Below are 20,411 nucleotides of genomic sequence, written 5' to 3' on the forward strand. Positions count from 1 at the left end.
CTCAGCTCAAGCAACCTCTTCTACATGACGAAGCCTTAGTCATTTACTTGCCTCTTCTAGTGCCCTCCTTCCTAAAGTAGATTATATATGCTTATATACTCATTTGCTCTTTAATAGAATGTGAGCATTAAATTATTAAAGATTATTAAAATAATCTTTTAAAAGAAATGTTAACAAGTCTTTATTGCTTTCTGGACAGCTTTTGAGTTTTGGTAAGCTCCCTTCTCCCCTACTCCCCTGTATCTCTCCCCCCTCTCCCCCCATGGGCATACAGTAATCTATACTGACTTAGTAGTTGCAGATTTTAATATTATTAAAATTTCATTTTAGAGTTGACTTGACTCATATGCAGAATGTTTATAATTTATAAGGGTAATTTTTTCACTATTTAAAAGATTCAGTTTTGAATTCATAGAATTTTTGAATTGGTTATAAACTTTAAGATCATAAATCTCAATCTTCCTTTTTTTAACTGAAGCCCATATTGGTTAAATGACTTGCATGAGGCCACATGGATTTAGGTGCTGGGCTGAGATTTGAACCCAGTTCTTTACAACTGTATTTAGAGACTGTTACCATTTTATTGATGGGAAATTTAGGCATAAGGCCCTTTATAGATTGAATTGGAATTACAAACTCTTGAAGAACCTTGATTTTATTTCTTTTACTTTGTTGCTTTTGTCATATTGCAGTATTTTTAAAAATTTTAATCTCATAAACCAATGATTTAAAACAAAACAACCCAGACTTGTAGGAATTGAGGAATCCCTAGCTAGTTAGGATAAGTGGGGAAGGCCAGATTTTTAAAAGCAGATGAGGGTCTTGTTTTTTCCTGTTAATTCCAGTATTAACCTTGGATCAAGCTTCCTTCATCTGCAAATAAGGATCAGGCACTAATGAGGTCTGCTGTCCTGATTAATTAATTGGTGACGTGAGAGGGATTAAGAACCAAAGCCTGACTTCTTGTGTATTGCTGAGAGTTAATGATTGAGAATTTTTTTGAACTGAGTTATACCAAGTCTGGGGATTTTAAAGAATGTTTTTGTTCTTTAAAACACAAAAAGTTCCGTAACTGGAATACGCGAGAGAACAGAGGGAAGGACAACAGTTTTTTACTCTAAACTTTATAGTGTTTTTGGGAGAGGAGAAAAGTTTTGTTATTTGTGTCTAATGAAAGATTTTGGTATCAATTGGGTAATGGATAGTTTTTAATTGATTTTTTTCATGCTTAGTTTGATATAGATAGATTTTGTAGAAGCAGTCTCACCCCGCTGGAAAATCCCTCCTATACTACTTCTGAAAGTTCTGAAAGTTGTGTTTCATTTACTTTTATTAGTTTAACCCAATTTTGAAATTGGAGGAAAAGACAAGGTCATATTGGATATAAAAGTTATACAACTTTTATGTCTTGAAAAAGTGCTTAGTAGAGTTCATTAAGTACACTTTGTATTCTTGTCCACATACCCGGTTTGATTATCTGGTAGAAAAGAACTGCCTTGCACAACCACTAAAAAATTGGCCTGAGTAAATCTGAATCTTTACATTTTCAGTTTCTTTTGAGTATGAAGAGGCCTCCTCTCAGTATCTCAGGATAGAACCTGTTGACTTGATAAGCACCTTCCTATAAAGGACCCTGAACTTTGAGTATAAAAAGACTTGGTTCAAATTTCAATTCTACCTACAAGTAGTGATTTTTAGACAAGTTCCTTTTTTGAACCTATCCCATGTAAAGTGAGGGTAAAACCCCCTAAAATGCCTGTTATATTACCTTCCCTCCCTCCGGCCATAGTTGGTTTTACATAGTTGTTTGTTGTCTCCCCCATTAGACTGAACTTTCCTGAAGGGCAGGGGCAGTTTTGCTTTCAGCACTCAGCCCAGAACTGGCAGAGTATGTTGGACTAAGTGATCTTTAAATCGTGTTAACCTCCAGTTCAATTCATTAAACATTGATTAAGGACTTGGTTGCTGAGTATTGGGGATACAGGAAATAATGGAAATAGTGCCTGTCCTTACAGGGCTTTGATTCTATGGGGGAAATAGGTATAGGATGAATAAATGAAGTCACTCTGGAAAGATAAGTAAGGAGACATTGATGGAAGAGGGAGCCAGCCATTCGATTGAGGCTCTATGACCTGTTTTAGGAATATTTTCAGCTGGGGGAAGATGGATTTGCACAGAAGAGAAATTAGGAGCAGGGGGACCAGAAGAGACCTTATGAATTTCTGAAGAGGAAGCACTGGCTTTTTTTGCCTTTTTTGTATACCCAGCTTTTAGCACAGACTCTCTGGTGCGAATTAAATGTTTACTGATAAGTGACTGTTGACTAGGAGGCCAGGTAAGATGTTAGAAGTACTTGATCAAAGGTAATGGCCACATGAATGGGAAGAGAGAAGCAAAGTCAACTCTATGCTATATATACTGTAAGTAATTGGATATAGATAGAGAGGAAAAAAAGTCTACTAGTAGAGGGAAAAGATGAGTTGCATTTCTGCTATCAGTGGATAGAATGTTGGGCTGAGTCAGGAAGATTTGAGTTTAAATCCAGCCTCACTTAATTTTCTTTTCTGACCCTAGAAAATCACTTAAACTTTGTTTGCCTCAAGTTTCTTCAACTTTAAAATGAGTATAATAATAGCATCTACCTCTCAGGGTGGTTGAGATAATCAAATGAAATACTTTTAAAGAAACTTAATTAGCATAGCACTTGGCACACAGTAGGATGTTTAGGATTCCCTTCCCTTCTTTTTTCCCTATGTGACATTTAGGTAAGAGATCTTGTAGGCAGATTGGTAATACGGGTGATCCTTAGGAAATAGTTATTCATTCTTCATTTAAAGTGTCAGTCTGGGGAACCAATCACTTCAGAAAGCAAGTTTACTTCTCTTGACTGGGAAGTTTTTTTCTTGCTCAGAGCCTAAATCTCTTTGCTCTGAGCTTTGTAATCCATAGGACATCCCTTCTAGATTTGACTTTAGTGAGTTTTTTCTCCCCTAAATTAATGGAAGTCTTTGAATCAGAAAAAATACCCTTTTTTAGACATCCTAAACACTAATAGGAAATTAATTTTTTATACTCTTGCCGGCATACTGTGGTTTAACCAGGACCAGACAAGTAAATCAAGATTTTGATTGCCAACTTTTCTTTTGATATGTGGTCTTAAGTAGAGAAAAAATTGGGGAACTGCTTGCCACTTTTTTTTGATCCAAGGCATTTTAGGCAGTATGTTAAGTACTTTGAGCTCTTTAAAATGGTGCTCCTGGGTATAGAGGTAGTGAGATACAGTAGATTTTTTGAGTACTAGGTTCAAAATCCAGCTCTGATGTTTATTACCTATATGACTTTGGTGTCAAGTCTCTCTGGGCCTCAGTTTTATCTTCTGCAAAATGAGAGTGTGGGATTGTAGTCGACTTCAGGAATTCCTTCCATTTCTAGATCTAAGATCCTAATTGTTTAGGGGGCTTTGTTTTTCTGACATTGTTTAAATTTGCCTCTGCCTCTTTAACCCATTGCTACTGATTCTACTCTGTGGGACCAAACAGACCAGGTCAATTTCCTCTAGTTTGACAATGCTTAAGCTATTTGAAGACAGTTGTCTTTTATTCAGGTTTAAACATCCCTAGTTCTTACAGTAGATCTCAGGACATGGTCTCAGTGCCCTTCACCATTTTGTTCTTCCCTGGACATCTACCTTAGCTGTGTCCTTTTTAAAGCTAGAGCTTTTAATGATATTCTCAAGTGAACAGAATACAAAGGGACAATCAATAACTTCCTTATGATAGGAAACATTGCTTCTCAAAGCAGCCCAAGCTTGTCATAGTCTTGACTTCCTGTTAGCTTATTGAGTTTGTAGTACACTAATAACTGCCAGAACTTTTTCAGAAGGACGGATAGTTCCCTTCACATAGCTTTCGTGTAGCTAAATACCCAACTTGGGGTGTGGGTGTGTGTGTGTGTGTGTGTGTGTGTGTGTGTGTGGGTGTGTGTGTATACATATTTTTCTATATGCTTGTAAAATATTCTCTTATCTTGGTTCTTCAGTGGTCTTGGATGCTCAGTGTTCCTTCAGGATGTCTCCTGTGAAAAGCTTTTCTAGAATCTCTATGCTATTGGTGATGTCTTTCCTTAGCTTGCCTGTCATGTGGCCACTCTTTTGTGTAGATAATGTATTCTCTCCCAGTAAAAAATGATTTCCTTGAGAGTAGGAATTGTTTGTCTTTATATTGTTAGTAGCTGGCATATAATACCTTGCACACAATAGTCAGTTAACACCTTTGGCTGGTGACAGTGAAAGATGATTTTTCTATGGTGTAGTTTGGTTCTAATGTCTAGAGGTTTGTCCTGTTTTGTTGGGGTGTTTTGAACAGAAAATTTTTGGAAGATTTAAGTTGAAGTCACTTTCCATTGAGACACTTAGTTGAGGGAATACCAAAGGAGTGGGGATGAATGGACTTTGAGAATGGGAGGGGAGGGGATTGTCTTAAATGGATTCCTATTAATGACATTTGTGTTTCTGGCTTACTTATCCTTTTTCTGTCTTCCCTTTTCCCTACTTTTTCCTTGTGTTGAATATGCCAGCAGCTTTTTTTTTTTTTCTGAGGCAATTGGGCTTAAGTGACTTGCCCCAAGATCACACACAACTAGAAAGTATCAAGTGTCTTGAGACTAGATTTGAACTCAGATTCTCATGACTTCAGGGCTGGTTATCTGCTGCCTGACCTAGCTGCCTTCCCCTCCCCACCCCCTTTTCCCTACTTAAATATACCAGTTTATATATTATCTTTCTCATTAGCACTTTCAAGATAGGATCTCTCAATACATACATGCATATATATATATATATTACATACATATATACATACATATATATGTTATACATACATATATACTCATATGTGTGTGTCCTGGTATGGTACCTTCAATATCTTTGTTGAATTACTAAATTTGATCTACCATTTTGAATACTCCTCATTCTTGGTGGGAGAAGTATTTTGCATTTTGGTTCAGAACTCTAGAATGATTTTGCAATATTGGAACTGTTACTAATTTAATAATGAGGAAATTGGGGCATTAGTGTGGCTTAGACAGTTATGCCAGGCTTTTATTTCCAGTATATTTTAGTTATTGACTTAAGCCTCAGATGTAAAGGATTTTGTTCTATTGAGCTAATTGTATTTGGCTATACCTTTGAGAGTTTCAGTATTTCATAGATGTTGAGTCTTATGGTAATGATTTTTTAATTCATTTATAACTTATACATGACCTACATAACCCTCCTCACTTTAAAATCTGGGAACTACTGTACTCTTGAATTTGTAGTCTTTAAACCTGAGAATTTAACATGAGTTCATGTTATGTGTTATCCTATTAGGCTTATGGTCTTTTTTGTGTTTGATGGTTATGGAATTAATTTGGATTAAGATCTGTGCAGCACAAATTACAAAGTTAATAGTATAGAAAAAGGCATATAGCAACACACAAACCTCAAATATGTCATTAAGATTGTGGTTAAACTTAAATCTACTACTGATCATGGTTTTTGTCATCTCATAGCTCTTCAAACTGGAGGACTAATTTTAAGACTTGGTTAAAATTATAAGATGTTGCGTGAATTGGACTGGATATTTGTCTCATGTTAAATAATTAGATGATTTGGCAGTGATAGAATAAATGCAGTTCCTTAGTGTTTTCAGATTTGAACATTAGTCACATTTCCATTTTACTATCACTTTAGATAAACTATTATATATGTATATTTGTAATCATAATATTAAAGATTCTCTTTGCAATAATGACAGATTTAAAGAGGTCAAGAGTTGGTATCTCTGATCATTTAATTTTATCTGAAGCATTAATCTCTCCAAATATCCATGACAATTTATGGAATTTTTAAGAGGTTTTTTGGGTATGGATGCATGGCCGTTTAATGCTGTTCTCTTAAGGTTAGTAGAAATACTTGGGTTTGTCTCTCTCCATCCCCTGTCCCCTTTAATTTCAGTAGTGATCACTTGCTTGTTTGAAAAAAAAAAAAAAAGGCCAAATACAATAATGATTCAGCAAATTTCATTCAGCCTCTGAGCCTTTGGTTGGGATTCCCATAATAGTTTTTAATCTGAATGCATTAACTGATGTGCAGTTGAATCCCACTTATTCAGCCAATACAGAATTTGCCCTTGCCTTGGCTTTGGAATGTCTATAAGACATATAATGTCTTACATTACATATAAGAATATGTAATAAGAATACATATTCTTTATTCTTATCAGCCGCCTATTTTTAGGCAGGATGGGTTTTACAGATGTAATGAAATAAGAGTGTATGTTGGATCTTTTTTGGTTTAATTCTCCGTATAGTTTTGGGAATGCTTAAAAAACGTGCTGGCAGAGTTAATTTTGTCACTTTCTTTGGAATTTTTCAGAAATCAATAAGCAAGCATCTGTGGATCTTGTTATGGCAAATACTGTGATGAGAATACCAAAAAAAAAAAAAAAAAAAAAAGGCATTTCCTATGCTTCTAGGAGCATACATTCTAATTGAATAGTTGCTGGGTCTTCCTCTTTTTCCTGTAAATGTTCTTCTGTACAAATTATCTTTTTCCAACAGACTTTGAGTTAAATATTTAGAAAATACATAGTGCCCGGCACTATTAGCTACTCTGGGTTTTGGTTTTATTTGTGAAGTAAGGGTATTGAGTTGTATGACCAAGCTTTAATTTTTTTTTTTTACTCATGCTTACATTAATGCTTAATTTCAAGGAAGTCACTTAGTTAATATTTGATATAAATTGATATTAGCTTTAACATTCAAATGGTTGAACTGCTATGATCAGTGAGGAACACTATTTTCTTTTTAAAAAGGAAATTTTTTGTGGCATTCTAGTGAACGTGAAGATATAGATTAATTATACTGCCATTCACAGTTCTAGCAAGCATGATATATTCTGTTTTTTATAATCGTATTTTTTTAGTCAGCAAAATCATTGAACATTCCTTCCCATCACTTGAGAATTAAAAAAAAAAAATCTGTTACAAGTCTGTATGATCAGTCAAAACAAGTAGATATGTTGGCTATATTCAAAAAGATTCCTTATTCTGCTCTCTTGATCTTCATCTATCAAGAATTTTAAAAAAGATTCCTTATTCTGCTCTCTTGATCTTCACCTATCAAGAATTAAGTGTCATGTTTAATCTTTAGTCCCTTGGAATCATGATTGGTCATTATAATGATAAAGTTCCCGATTCTTTTAAAGCTATTTGCCCATACCATGTTGGTATCGATGTTATCCTGATTTTATTCCTTTTCACCCAGCATTAGAGTATAAAGGTTTGTCTATATCTCCTCAAACACAATAGTATCTTCACATTTATACACATTTACACATACATTTATGATACTTCCTCTGCTTCCCATTCTTTGCCATTTTAAGAACTATTAAGTAATTTTACACATCCTTAGAATTTGTTTTTCTTTAGGATTCATCTTTTAATGCACCTTCCCTCTAATTCCCCCTCCTTTCTTCTTTCCATATGTTTTTGTGCACATACATGTATCTATGTATTCCTTTTAGGATATATTTTAAAGAGCTTTCTTTACAAATCATTCATGGCCAGGAAAATTCCATTTCTGAATTCTAAGTCCACGTTGGGGAGGTTCTGAGAACTGTTTCCCTTAGAACTAACAATGGGTTTACCAAGCATAAGGGAGAAAGCTAAAGCAATGTTCTTAATGCTGGAGTATCCAAAATGAAGGTAAATTTTACATTTTTAAATTATTTGCTGTATTGAGAACTTGTGATAAAGCTGGGAAGATCTGGGGTCACATGCTGATGATGTGACCCTGAACCAGTTATTTAATCTCAGAATTGCTTAGGTAACTATGACTATTATGTTGCAGAAAAGTTGCTAACTGACATGCCGAGGTGATTTGCCTTTACCAGTGAAATGACAGGTAGAGTCCTTATTAGTAACATTACCAAGCGTTGTGTCTTCATATATTTATGCAGAATTTTGTTCATGAAATGCTGACTTCATGAATGCTTTGTTTCTTGAATACCTCTCTTTAACTCACATAACTTTGGAAAGACTTCTAGTCATTTAGTTTAATCTCCAGCCTATTTACTTTAGTTAGAACTGTTTTTTAACTCCTTCCCAAATCCTTGTCAGCAAGCATTTTGAATATCCCTTGTGTGTAAGACACTGCAAAACCCTGGGATCCGAAGAAGAAAAAAACCTTTCTATTCTCCAGAGTTCATAATTCTATTGAGGAGGAAGGTAAAGGAAACATTTATACAATTAATACTACGTAGAATAGTAAATAAAGCAAGAGAGAGATCACTGAAAATCAGGAAAGGATGCAAGGAAGGTTTTAGCCAAGATAGACTACTGTTTTTAAATAGATCACGTTTTTAATCTTTCCTGCAAGTTGTTCCTTCATGTCTGCAAAAATGCTTGTGTCATTAACAGGAATTAAGACACTTGAGAGGAGAGGGGTTGATTTTGGGAAAAGATAGGGTTACATGGGTGCCTATTGATTTGGAAACTTAAGTGTTGTCCAGTAGCAATTTAGTAGAATTTAGTAGAAATTTAGAACTTGAGCTCAGCTTAGACATTCAGGATGGGTATATATAGAGTCTTAGGAATGCATGGGATCTCCAGGGGAGGGGTAAAAAAACCTTGACTAAATTGAATTGAAGGTCCTGGGTTTGTTTCATTATCACTGCTAGAGATAGTAATGGACCAATGAGGGAGAAAAAAGATAAATATGAGGGAGAGCCAAGAGAGAATAATGTCAGGGATATTAAGGAAGAAATTTAAGAAAAAGATTTTAGGGGATGGGATAATGCCAAACACTACTGGAAGATCAGTGTGAATGAAAACTGAGAAAAAAGTCTTAAGATTTGGCAATTGAGAAGGTACAGTTTTGGGATCCACCAATTCAGCAAGTATGGAAATTAGGTAGCTTGATTAACTTAATGTACTTTATTTAAATTTAGGGTTTGGAAGCATAATCCTTAATAGTATCACTTTTTAAAAAAAAATAATTATAACTATTAACAGAACCCATGCCTGGATAATTTTTTACATTATCCCTTGCACTCACTTCTGTTCCTGACTTTTCCCTCCCTCCTTCCACCCCCTCTCCCAGATGGCAAGCAGTCCTATACATGTTAAATATATCAGAGTATATCCTAGATACAATATATGTGTGCAGAACTGAACAATTCTCTTGTTGTACAGGGTGAATTGGATTCAGAAGATAAAAATAACTCTGGAAGAAAAACAAAAATGCAAACAGTTTACATTCATTTCACAGTGTTCTTTCTTTGGGTGTAGCTGCTTCTGTCCATCATTGATCAATTGAAACAGTTAGATCTTTGTCAAAGAAGTCCACTTCCATCAGAATACATCCTCATACAGTATCGTTGTTGAAGTATATAATGATCTCCTGGCTCTGCTCATTTCACTCAGCATCAGTTCATAGAAGTCTCTCCAAGCTTCTCTATTCATCCTGCTGGTCATTTCTTTTTTTTCTTTTTTTTTTTTTTTAATTTTTATTTAATAATTACTTTATATTGACAGAATCCATGCCAGGGTAATTTTTTTTTTTTTTTTAACAACATTATCCTTTGCACTCGTTTCTGTTCCAATTTTTTTCCCCTCCCTCCCTCCACCCCCTCCCCTAGATGGCAAGCAGTCCTTTCTTTATATGTTGGATATGTTGCAGTATATCCTAGATACAATATATGTTTGCAGAACCGAACAGTTCTCTTGTTGCATAGGGAGAATTGGATTCAGAAGGTATAAATAACCCGGGAAGAAAAACAAAAATGCAGATAGTTCACATTCGTTTCCCAGTGTTCTTTCTTTGGGTGTAGCTGCTTTTGTCTGTCATTTATCAATTGAAACTGAGTTAGGTCTCTTTGTCAAAGAAATCCACTTCCATCAAAATATGTCCTCATACATTATCATTGTTGAAGTGTATAATGATCTCCTGGTTCTGCTCATTTCACTTAGCATCAGTTCATGTAAGTCTCGCGAGTCCTCTCTGTATTCATCCTGCTGGTCATTTCTTACAGAACAATAATAATATTATCACTTTCGACAATTGACATTAATTTTCTGGTTTTGTGGAAGGCATAAAAATACTTTTAATGGAACAACCTCTTAAATATCATTTAAATGACTTTTTTGGAGGTGTGTGTGCACTGCGCTCAAGCATGTGTGCTGATCTCATGAATTCTTTTAAAGTTTTGTGTGTAACAGCTGCCTTCATGACAGCTCCCATCCACATAAGAGTTTAATTCAGTAACAGAAACTTAAGCCAAGTATTAACAGCTGTGCTTTTATTATCATTAGTTATTAGCACTGGACAAGTTTGCATATTGTTGACATGTTGGGTGATTTTTAGAGTTTTTAGTGGTGGGATCAAGTGGGAAGACTTGATTTGGAAACTTGCCTTTTATTAAATAGTTGCCATTACTCCCCAAAATTTATCAAGTATTGTTAAAATGGAGTGAAAATACTTGAAAAGAGTCCCACTTGAAATGAAAGGTGAATAGTCAGTATTTAGAGACAAAACTAAAAACATTTTTATTGGGGAGAATAAAGCTGGTAATGAACAAACGCTTAAGAAGGAGGGAGGTGGTTTAGTGGATATTCTGCCAGGCACTTAATGTCTATGTGACCCTGGGCTAGTCACTTAAGCCTCTCAGTTCCTCATTTATAAAATGGGGCTGGAGAAGAAAATGGCAAAACGCTCATCTACCAAGAAAACTCCAAATGGTGTCATGAAGAACTAGACGTTACTGAAAAGACTGACAACTAAAAGTGAACAAACTTTTAAAGAGAGAAGAATTTGGTTTTGCAGAGGTTTGAATACTGGCCAATACTTGAAGATCAAAATGTATCAAAAGACTCTCTGGGGAATCTTCCTGAATGATTAATGGTCTGTTAACAAAACTAGTTATTTGCATAATCAGCTGAGCTGGCACAGAACCAGTAGAGGGCACACTAAGCCTTCTGAGCAGCTGTTCTCTAGCCAGTACTATTTGGTTTTTAAAATTTTGCTTTTCCTAGGTTTTAACATTAAATATTTATAATAATCTCACTTACCTTAAACAAATTTGTTTTCAGTGAAATATAAAAGTTATTGGTTAATTACTATAAGGAAGTCACTTGATCATTCTTAAAGATTAAATTTCTCTGGAAGTTTTATTAATTTAAGGAGCTATAAAGAGGTGTTCTGTATTAAAAAAAAAAGAAATTTAGCTATCCGTATTTTCAGTGTACAAAGTATGTTCTAAAGTATTTTTGTTGGTTGACTGGTTGTAGCAGATGTCCTATTAAGTTTTTAGTATTTTTATGTTTGTGTATCTATCACCTAGTTTAATATAGAGACCTTTGCTATTACTAGCCATGACTTTCCCAATTAGAATTTGTCAAAATTTTGATAACTTAAAAACCTAAAAGTATGAAATTTAAAAAAAAGACATGTTGAGCAGAAAAAAATAAAAGGAAAAAGAGCAAGGATTGTTAGAGAACAAGGACTAATGTTCTTGGACTAACAACAACTAAACTTGATCTTTTTCCTTTTGCTTCATACATTTCTTAAACAATTTTGAATCTTAGGTATATTGAGTTAACCTTTTAAAATTCCTTTTTTGAAAGTCAGGTCACACATTTAAAAGCAGCTATTAGTTACAGAACCAAGTATATCAGATCAAATTCTCAATGTATACTTAGGTTAGCGGGAGAGAGAGCTAAGAACTCTTTAATTTTTTCAAAGTCGTAAAAGGTCCCCGTTTTGAAAGCCACAAGGCTAAAACCTCCCAAACCTGGCAATTGGGAGACAAATGTGCTGTTCCCTCTCAGATAGATAATGAGTGCATCATGAAGAGTTATTAGCTTTTTTGGATGGGAAAATGAAAGCAAACCCCTCCCTTCTCATGAGGGTTGAAGATTTTAAAAGTAAAGATACTATCATGTCTAACTAAACTTATGTCAGATTTAAAAAAACTGAATTAATTGAATAATGACCTGAAGAGTAAGTGCCCTCTAAAGTCTAGACAAACATACTGGAACTCAGATACCTCTTACCAGAACTGCACATGATCCACAGTCCCAAAGCTGCTCTGATAGTGATTGCCACATTAAGAAAGAAAAAGAAAAGATTTGTGAAATACCTTTTTGTTTAAAAGTGCATGCTTGACTACTTAAATCTTTGTCTTCCTGATAGTCATCCAATGGGAACTAGCTTCAAACTTATTTATTCATAAGGAGATATTTTCTTTAGGGGCTTTCTCTAGAGGAAGCAAAGAACTTGGAAGCATCTTTTGAATCTCAGTTCTTTGAAATACTAATTCTGACAGTTGACAAATTATATAAAAACTTTAATTTCATCATGCAATATGAGGCTTGATTATAAGCTTATGCTACTTATATACATCATTTGGATTTTGTTTTTTTAATGGTGAGGACTTTTAATGCTGAGGAAAGGTTTATTTATTAAACAAGGTTATAAGTTACAGCTCTCTGCCTATTCAAACTTTATATTAGAGTTGATAATATGCCTTTTTTTAAGCAAAATTTACCTTAACGCCTAGAAAAAATTGGCTAGTGTTCTCTATCCCTTTCTAGTTTGGTGACATTCCATTCAAAAAAAGAATTTTGATTTAGGAGGACTTGGGCTTTGCTCTAGGGAGAATTTTGCCATTAATTCTGATGGGGTTTGTTTGGGTGGTAGCTATAATTTTAAAAAAAGATTTTGTATCTTAGATAAATGTTTTGTTTTGTTTTTTTGGCAAACCAATTCCTTTTGACAATGGGTTTTTAATTGGTCCTGGTCTGTATAGAGTCATGCAGTCTTCATTTTAGGAGATGATAATTCTTTATCATTTTGCTTATCAATTTCTTAAAATAATGATCAGATATCTATATTTAGAAAGATAATATGTGAAAGATGGAGGTGTCAGGTTTAAACCCAGTTTAATTTGACTATTGATAAATTAACTAGGTTTCCAAATTGGTTTATATAGATGATGTCAGAAATAGTATAGATGGTATCAGATTCTAGCACAAATAATTATGTAGCTTCCTGGAACAACCACTTTCAAAGGTTTTTTTTTTTTTGGGGGGGGGCATTATTTACTTTAAAAGTGAACATTTTATGAAACAATTTTTCTAAAAGTTTCTCTTGTTTTCCAAATTTTTCTCATTTTCATTTTGCAAGTTACTTGTTGCTAGGTACTTATTGGAAGTAAAGAAAATATTTACCTGATTGTTCAAATCTCTCTGGAGGCTTTTTAAGTCCCAGATTCCTATTTAATTGCCTTCCTAAGGAATACATATACTTCGGGTTGAGGAAAACAGCTGGGCTTTTAGACTAAGTACTAACTTTTATTTTGAACATCTTAAATATGAAATATTGAAAATAACTAAAATTACAGGAAGATTCCATTGGCAATCAGTCTGATGGACTCACTTTGATGACTTGCTTGCAAAATTCATAGATCAATCTTACTAGTTTTCCTATCAGGAATTTTTTTTTTTATAAAACATTGTAATTCACATCTTAATTTTAGGGAGATTGGTTTTCTTGCATGGAATTTAAAATATAATATTTGAGTATTTACTTAATGTTTATTCAGGTTAAATTTATATAACTTGGATGTCTATGTGATTTATGAATTACTTTGCTGATTACAAATGAGAAACTTGGAAAGTTTATATAAATGTTACCTTTTCTCTACTTGATTATGTGTATGTGTATATGTGTATATGTGTGTCTGTGTGACAGAGACAGAGAAACTCCAGTTCAAAATTTCCTGTTGTAACAGTTGGACTCTTTGACTTTCGTACTATAAAATACTTCATTGTCCAAAAATCATGATACTGATTACCTTTACATGATACCTTTACCTTACTTGGCTTAACACCAAATGCTCCACCTAAGATATAATTTTTAATAAGATGGAATTCTTTAGGGTTAGAGTTTTGCAGTCAATAATGGACAGTTTAAAACTGAGTGAGAGCTGTATGATTGTTTACCATGTGTTGATTACCAGAAATGTCAATAGTTGGCTGTAGTTGTATTTTTCTTTAAGGATTTCTTAAGTGTCTTAAACACCTGACATGCAGTATTTCCTAAAACTTAACTCAACTTTGTTCAGGAAAACTCAACATTTTTGGTTCCTTTTGTCCATGTTCTGAGGAATTCTAAGAAGCAAAGTGTTATCCCTGTTTAATTTAGAATTTTATGTACTCTATCCTGGTTTGGTCTCAACATGCTTGTAATTTCAGTTTCTGGGGACATTTAAGTTGGTAGAACAGTATTTTCAGCTGCAATGGGATAAGTTCTTAGATGAGGTGTTTAGTCTTCGCATGGTAGGGATAATGAGACTGCCTGAGGATGTTCAAGCTAGCTCCTATGTGTAATAATTAGTCCCAACCTGGCCAAGAAGGGGAGACCCCTGGTCTCTTAAAAAAAAAAAAAAGTCCTATACTTTTGGTTTGGTTTGATAATATTAACTGTTACATGAGAGACGGACACTTAGGGGAAGAGCATTTTTGGAGACTTGATAAATAGAGATTCAAATGCTTTTTTTAGTATTAGCATTGTGGAGTTTTAAGCTATATACCTATATACATTTTTAGTCACTTCTTTGACTATGAGGGTGTAATCTTGTGGAATTTTCTGTCAGTTCTTTTCATGTTTTCTTCTAGGTTATCAATAATGTTTTATTGAGATGTGGATTGGTAGTGCTATATCTTTTCAGTTGCCTGTTTGAGTTAAAATGCCATCCGTGATCTTTTACATTCTTTTTAGTATCTTGTCCTTGAGCTATTTTGAAAACAGCTCCATGAGTTCTTGGAAGTCTGCTCTGCTATATAGCTCATCCAGGGCAGGTTTATATACTTGTGCTGTGTGGTTAGAGATGGTGCTTAGTAGTAGATAGCTTCATATGTAGTAGGTGATAGTTGAGTTAGACTTTAAACATATGTAAACATGTATACTATTTTGTGGAGTAGTGGGGGACAGAGGTGTGAAAAGAGTGGTGGGTGCACAGAATTTGAGTGCATACAGAAATGTTGACGGAAAGTAAAGCTGGAAGGGTGGAAGCACCAGATTTGTTACAACACACTAGTATTCCATCACATATATAGTGTTCAGCCATTCCCTAATTTATAGGCACCCCATCAGCTTCTAGTTCTTTGCCACCACAAAAAAGAATTGATATCTTTTTGTTTGCTTGGGTTCTTTTCCTCTGCTCTTTTTGGCGTAAACTAACAGCTTTATATTAGGTGTATGTATACTTTAATAGCTTTTTGGACATAGTAATATTGTTTTTCAGAATAGGAAGATCCATCCAGTCCCACCAACAGTATAATAGTGTGTCTCTTTTCCCACATTCTCTTCAGCTTTTTATCATTTTCCTTTTTTTGTCAGTCTTTTCCTACTCATTCTTAGACTTATAACCCCTAGCCAGTTTGTGTTCTTGGTTTGCAGTCTTTCTTGAGTAGTAGTGTAGTATCAATGGTCTTTCAGAAAAGCTTGTAGATTTTTTTTTTTTTTGGGGGGGGAGAAGGACAAAGTGGCCGCGTATGAGGTTATGATGTGTTTTAAGATTAACCAATTTGTAAGTTGATTTTTATTATATTTTGAAAACTCTTATGTGCTGTCAGTGGTAATAAAGAATATTGCTAATTTAGTTAACATACTTGCCAGAAATGTAAAAATCTGTAGATATAGTTCTCTTCCACATCTTGGGGATTAGGATTAAAAATTTTTTTTGGACTATGCCTTCATGTACTAGGGAAGAAATCTGGTTTTAAAGATTTCTTCTCTCTCTCTCTCTCTCTCTCTCTCTCTCAATATCATATAATATTATGCACATATTTTATTTGAGTTTTAAACTTTTTTCTGTCATGTGCCTGGCCTTGTTGTGTTGTCTGTAGCTTATGTGACCTCCCCCCCCCCCAAAAAAAAAAAAAAAGAATTCCCATTTAATTTTTTATAGACCCATTGGGGAAGAGTAGCGATTTGAAAGGGATAAGTGTATAGATGTAATAAGAATGAGCACCTTTCTCCTTCTGCGTGGCTCTCTTCCTCCCCTCAGCCCCCCCTTTTTTTTCCCTCTTCTCTGAAGAGCCCTTTTTGAATATTGGGACTAGTAACATTGATTTTTCTTGACATGCACTAGGTTTGAGTTCTGAAAATTTTGTTATGTCATCTTCTAATTGTTTTCTCTTCTCTCTTAGGCTTGGCAACCACCATTCGCATGTGATGTTGATAAACTTCATTTTACTCCTCGAATCCAGAGACTGAATGAATTGGAGGTGATGTTATGAATGAATATTATTATATTGAATATATGATTATTATGTTCTAATTTTAAGATTGAATAAGTAAAATATTTAATTACCTATCTTATTCTAAAACTTATAACTGTAACAGTTCTTTGGTTGAATAAAATAATTTCTAGAAATAATATTAAGGCATGTTAACAGTAAGGTTTCAATATTATGCATTAAATCAGCCACCCCAAAGGAGGAAAAGTATCTACATCCAAAAGGCCTCATCTGAACCTAGACTTGGGCTTGGCTGCTGACCTTTGGTCTCAAAAGGAACCTACCACTCCATTTCTTATTGCGTTCCTGTTCTCCATTTCCTCTCTGCACCCCTCTCTACAGCCTAATTGAAAGAACAAGCCTGTTTTTGCAGTCTTATGCCACTGTTACACATGAGTTTTCTTGCTTCTGTCACTATCCCTGTACTTAACAGTCACCAACCATTTAGGAAAAAAACTGTTAGATTCTCCTCTTTTCCTTATCTGAACTCTTTCCCTCTAACTGATCATTTATCTTCTGTCCTCTGTCTAGAATTCATCCTGAACCTTTTCCTCTAACATTTCTTCTTTTTTTAAATAGTGTTTTATTTTTCCATGTTAAATGCTATCTTTACATTACATGTAAAGATAGTTTTCAACATTCTTATTTGTAGATTTTGAGTTCCAAATTTTTTCTTCTCATGTCCCTCCTTCCCAAGACAAACAATCTGATATGTTTAAAATGATTGTACATGTGTAATTTATATTTTCTTATTTGTCATGTTGGGAAAAAAAAATCCGAAGAAAAGAGGGGAAAAAAACCATGAGAAAAGGGGAAAAAAAAGGTGTAAATAGTATGTTCCAGTCTGCATTCTTTCACTGAATGGGGATGGCATTTTCCATTCCAAGTCTTGAAATTGTCTTGGATCACTACTTTGCTAAAAAGAGCCAAATCTATCATAGCTGATCATTACGTAATCTTTGTTACTGTGTTCAATGTTTTCCTCGTTCTGCTCACTTCACTTAGCATCAGTTCATGTAAGTCTTTCCCAGGCTTTTCTGAAATCATCCTGCTGATCGTTTTTTACAGAACAACAATATTCATATACCATAACTTCTTCAGCCATTCTCCAAACTGATGGGCATCCACTCTATTTCCAGTTTCTTGTCACTACAAAAAGGGCTGCTACAAGCATTTTTGCACATGTAGGACCCTTTCTCTCCTTTATGACTCTTTGGAATATAAGCACAGTAGAAACATTCCTGGGTCAAAGGGTATGTACAGTTCAGTAGCCCTTTGGGTATTCTTTCTGTTAGCCCTCACAGAGACTTGAATGTCCTCTGATAAAGGTATGTCCCTAGATTTCTTCTTCCTCAATGAGTATATTTTCTCTCACAACCCCCTAGAGAAGTTGGAATTCTATTTGATTCCCATTTTCACTTTCAGACATCATCTTTACTCAGCAACCTATCCTCTTTTGAAGGTTATTTAAAGTTTCTATCCATTCTAAATTATGGGAGTAGTATACTATATTGACCTCCATGTTACTTCCCTCATTTTTTTACTATAAAATTTTCACATCATATCTGTCACAATTAAAAGACATTTATTTTTTCTCTGTCTACATCAATTCATTTTGTCTCCCTAGATTTCTTAAGATTTTTTTCTCCTAAATTTTTTCATTTTTCCTTTATCCCAATTTTCTCCCCCTCCTCTCTGCACTTCTCATCCCAATCCCATTCAAAATCCTTGTAACTAATATGCATAGTTAAGCAAAACAATTCTGCACATTGGCATTTTCCAAAAATGTGTTTTTCATTCTGCATCATTTCCAGATGGGCAGCATTTTTAATAATTCTTCTGGAATCTTGGTTGGCCATTGCATTGATTAGAGTTTTAAAGTCTTTCAGTTTTTACAATGTGGATATTATAGTATAGTTTTTTTTTACTCAATACACATTGATAATAAAATCGACACATGCATTGCCAGATCTAGCTCAGTGGTAAGGAATCTCTGAAGGAAAGTTTGGGTGAGAAAAAGATATTATGTTAGACTTTATAAATTGAAGATCTACAAAGCAGTTAGGCTGACTTCATTGTTGTATTCATGTGACAGTGCTCAGTGTTAGGACTATAGGAAATTAAAGCACTTCTATTTGAATTGCCTTAGGAAGATTACCTGGCAAGGTAAGATAGAAGACATTGAGTTATCTCTTCCACATATCAGGGATTAGGATTAAATTTTTTTTTTTTTTTTTGGTATTATATAATACTATGCACATATTTTATTTGTGTTTTAAACTTGAAACTTTCTTGAAATAAATGGCCCATCATTTGAACTTTACTACAGATTACAACTCTGCTGGGCTGGCTACATTGTTCTAATGCCAAATGTATGCTTGTCAAAAAGACAATTTTCATTTTTTTCTTTTATCAATGGTATTTTATTTTTCCAATTACTTGTAAGGATAGTTTTCAACATTCATTTTTATAAGATTTTGAGTAAGGAATTTTTTCTTCCTCTCATGTCCCTCTTCCCCAAGATAACAAAAACTTAGGGAAAGCACTTATGTGATAGTCAGAAAAAGTGATACAAGGACAATCTCAAAGTCTATCTTAAGAGAGAATTCTTAAGAATTTTAGAATTGATTGTACCACATGGGAGACACTGGCATAGGACCATCCAGCATGGTGTGTTCTTATCAAAGACAGAGCTGTGCTCTCTGAACAGAGCAGAATTGAAGTAGCTTAAAAGGAATATGAAGTAGAATCCCAAATTTTCACATGAACTATTTGTTTGATCTATAGTAGAGTGTTCTGACCTCATGTTACTCTGATCAGCCACAGTAGTTCTCATTTTAACTTTGTTCTAACATAGTGATGTCATTTTGTTCCTCTTTGAAAATGAAGTATAGCAACCAACAAATTTTTTTTTTTTATTCTTTGTATTTTGCCTCAGTCCATATAAACCTTCTGGGTTTTCTCCAAAGTTTTCTTAATTACACAGCACAATAGTATTTTTTTACATTCATATGTCCAAACCCCAAAAGGTAGGTTCACTTTAAAACATGTTTTAAATGAAGATACTATCAATAGTAAGGATGGGATTTGAACCCAGGAAGGATCCCTTACTCCAGAGAGAGTCCTTTCTTATTATACCAGCTAATCTACCATTGCTCTATCACCCCGGCTAGTTTATGAGCTCCTTGAAGGCAAGGATCATGTCATGAGAGATTCTTTTCAGAAAGAATTTAATAAATGTTTACTAGTAGATATTTGCTTTCATAGAGTAGGATTTTAACATACTTGGTTGAAAGATTCACAAATTTAGAGAGATTTAATGTTGACATTTAATAGAAAAAAATAGTTTTAAAAAGGCTAAAGTTCACCTATTCTGGATAGGATCTGTTTTATATTTTCTTTAAATGAAACAACTCTTAAGCTTTTGTTTTTGTAACATAGGATATTTCAGTCCTTTTAATTGTATCTTAAAAATTTTTAAATTAAATGACCTCTTTCTAATAGTACAGAATTAATAGGTTTAAATTTTTTTCCTTTTGATCTGTAATTTAGGAAAGATGGTATTTATAATGGTATTTATATACTATAAAAATTGTGTGAATATTTTTCAAAGTTCTGAAAATATTGTGTGGTGGAAAGGAGCATAATTGTTTATGTATGTAGACTTTGGTCATTTTTTGGAAGCTAATTTAGTTATGGTATAATTTTCTTGTCTTCTAGGCTCAAACTCGAGTAAAACTGAATTTTTTGGACCAGATTGCAAAGTTTTGGGAACTCCAAGGATGTACTTTAAAAATTCCACATGTTGAAAGGAAAATACTGGATTTATTTCAGCTTAATAGGGTAATGGAATTTGTTTAAATGTTTAAAAATTATTTTAAAATTTTAGTTTGAGATGTACTGGTAAATTTTGTTTCCTATGAGGTTAATTTAAAGGGGGGAAAAAGACTTTGATTCAGATGAGCTAATTTCAGTTTAGAGTGTCTTAAGCATAGATAGGACCTGCTAATACATTTAGATAATTTACTTGGTAGGTCACAGAATGACAGATAGGAGATTTGGAAGGGA

At 34.0% G+C, this 20,411-nt stretch overlaps 1 protein-coding gene across 2 annotated transcripts in view; it reads left to right on the top strand.

Moving 5' to 3' along the window:
* KDM5B (lysine demethylase 5B) overlaps window positions 1–20,411 on the top strand; it is a 66,730-nt gene that overhangs the window by 6,514 nt on the left and 39,805 nt on the right. For both annotated transcript variants that reach the window (XM_051998625.1, XM_051998626.1), the window contains exons 2-3: window positions 16,254–16,331; window positions 20,064–20,186. In XM_051998625.1, coding sequence (XP_051854585.1) covers window positions 16,254–16,331; window positions 20,064–20,186 — 201 coding nt within the window. The remainder of the gene's footprint in view (window positions 1–16,253; window positions 16,332–20,063; window positions 20,187–20,411) is intronic.

The sequence above is a fragment of the Antechinus flavipes genome, chromosome 4 (genome assembly GCF_016432865.1).
Source record: "Antechinus flavipes isolate AdamAnt ecotype Samford, QLD, Australia chromosome 4, AdamAnt_v2, whole genome shotgun sequence".
In the NCBI taxonomy this organism is placed as follows: Eukaryota; Metazoa; Chordata; class Mammalia; order Dasyuromorphia; family Dasyuridae; genus Antechinus; species Antechinus flavipes.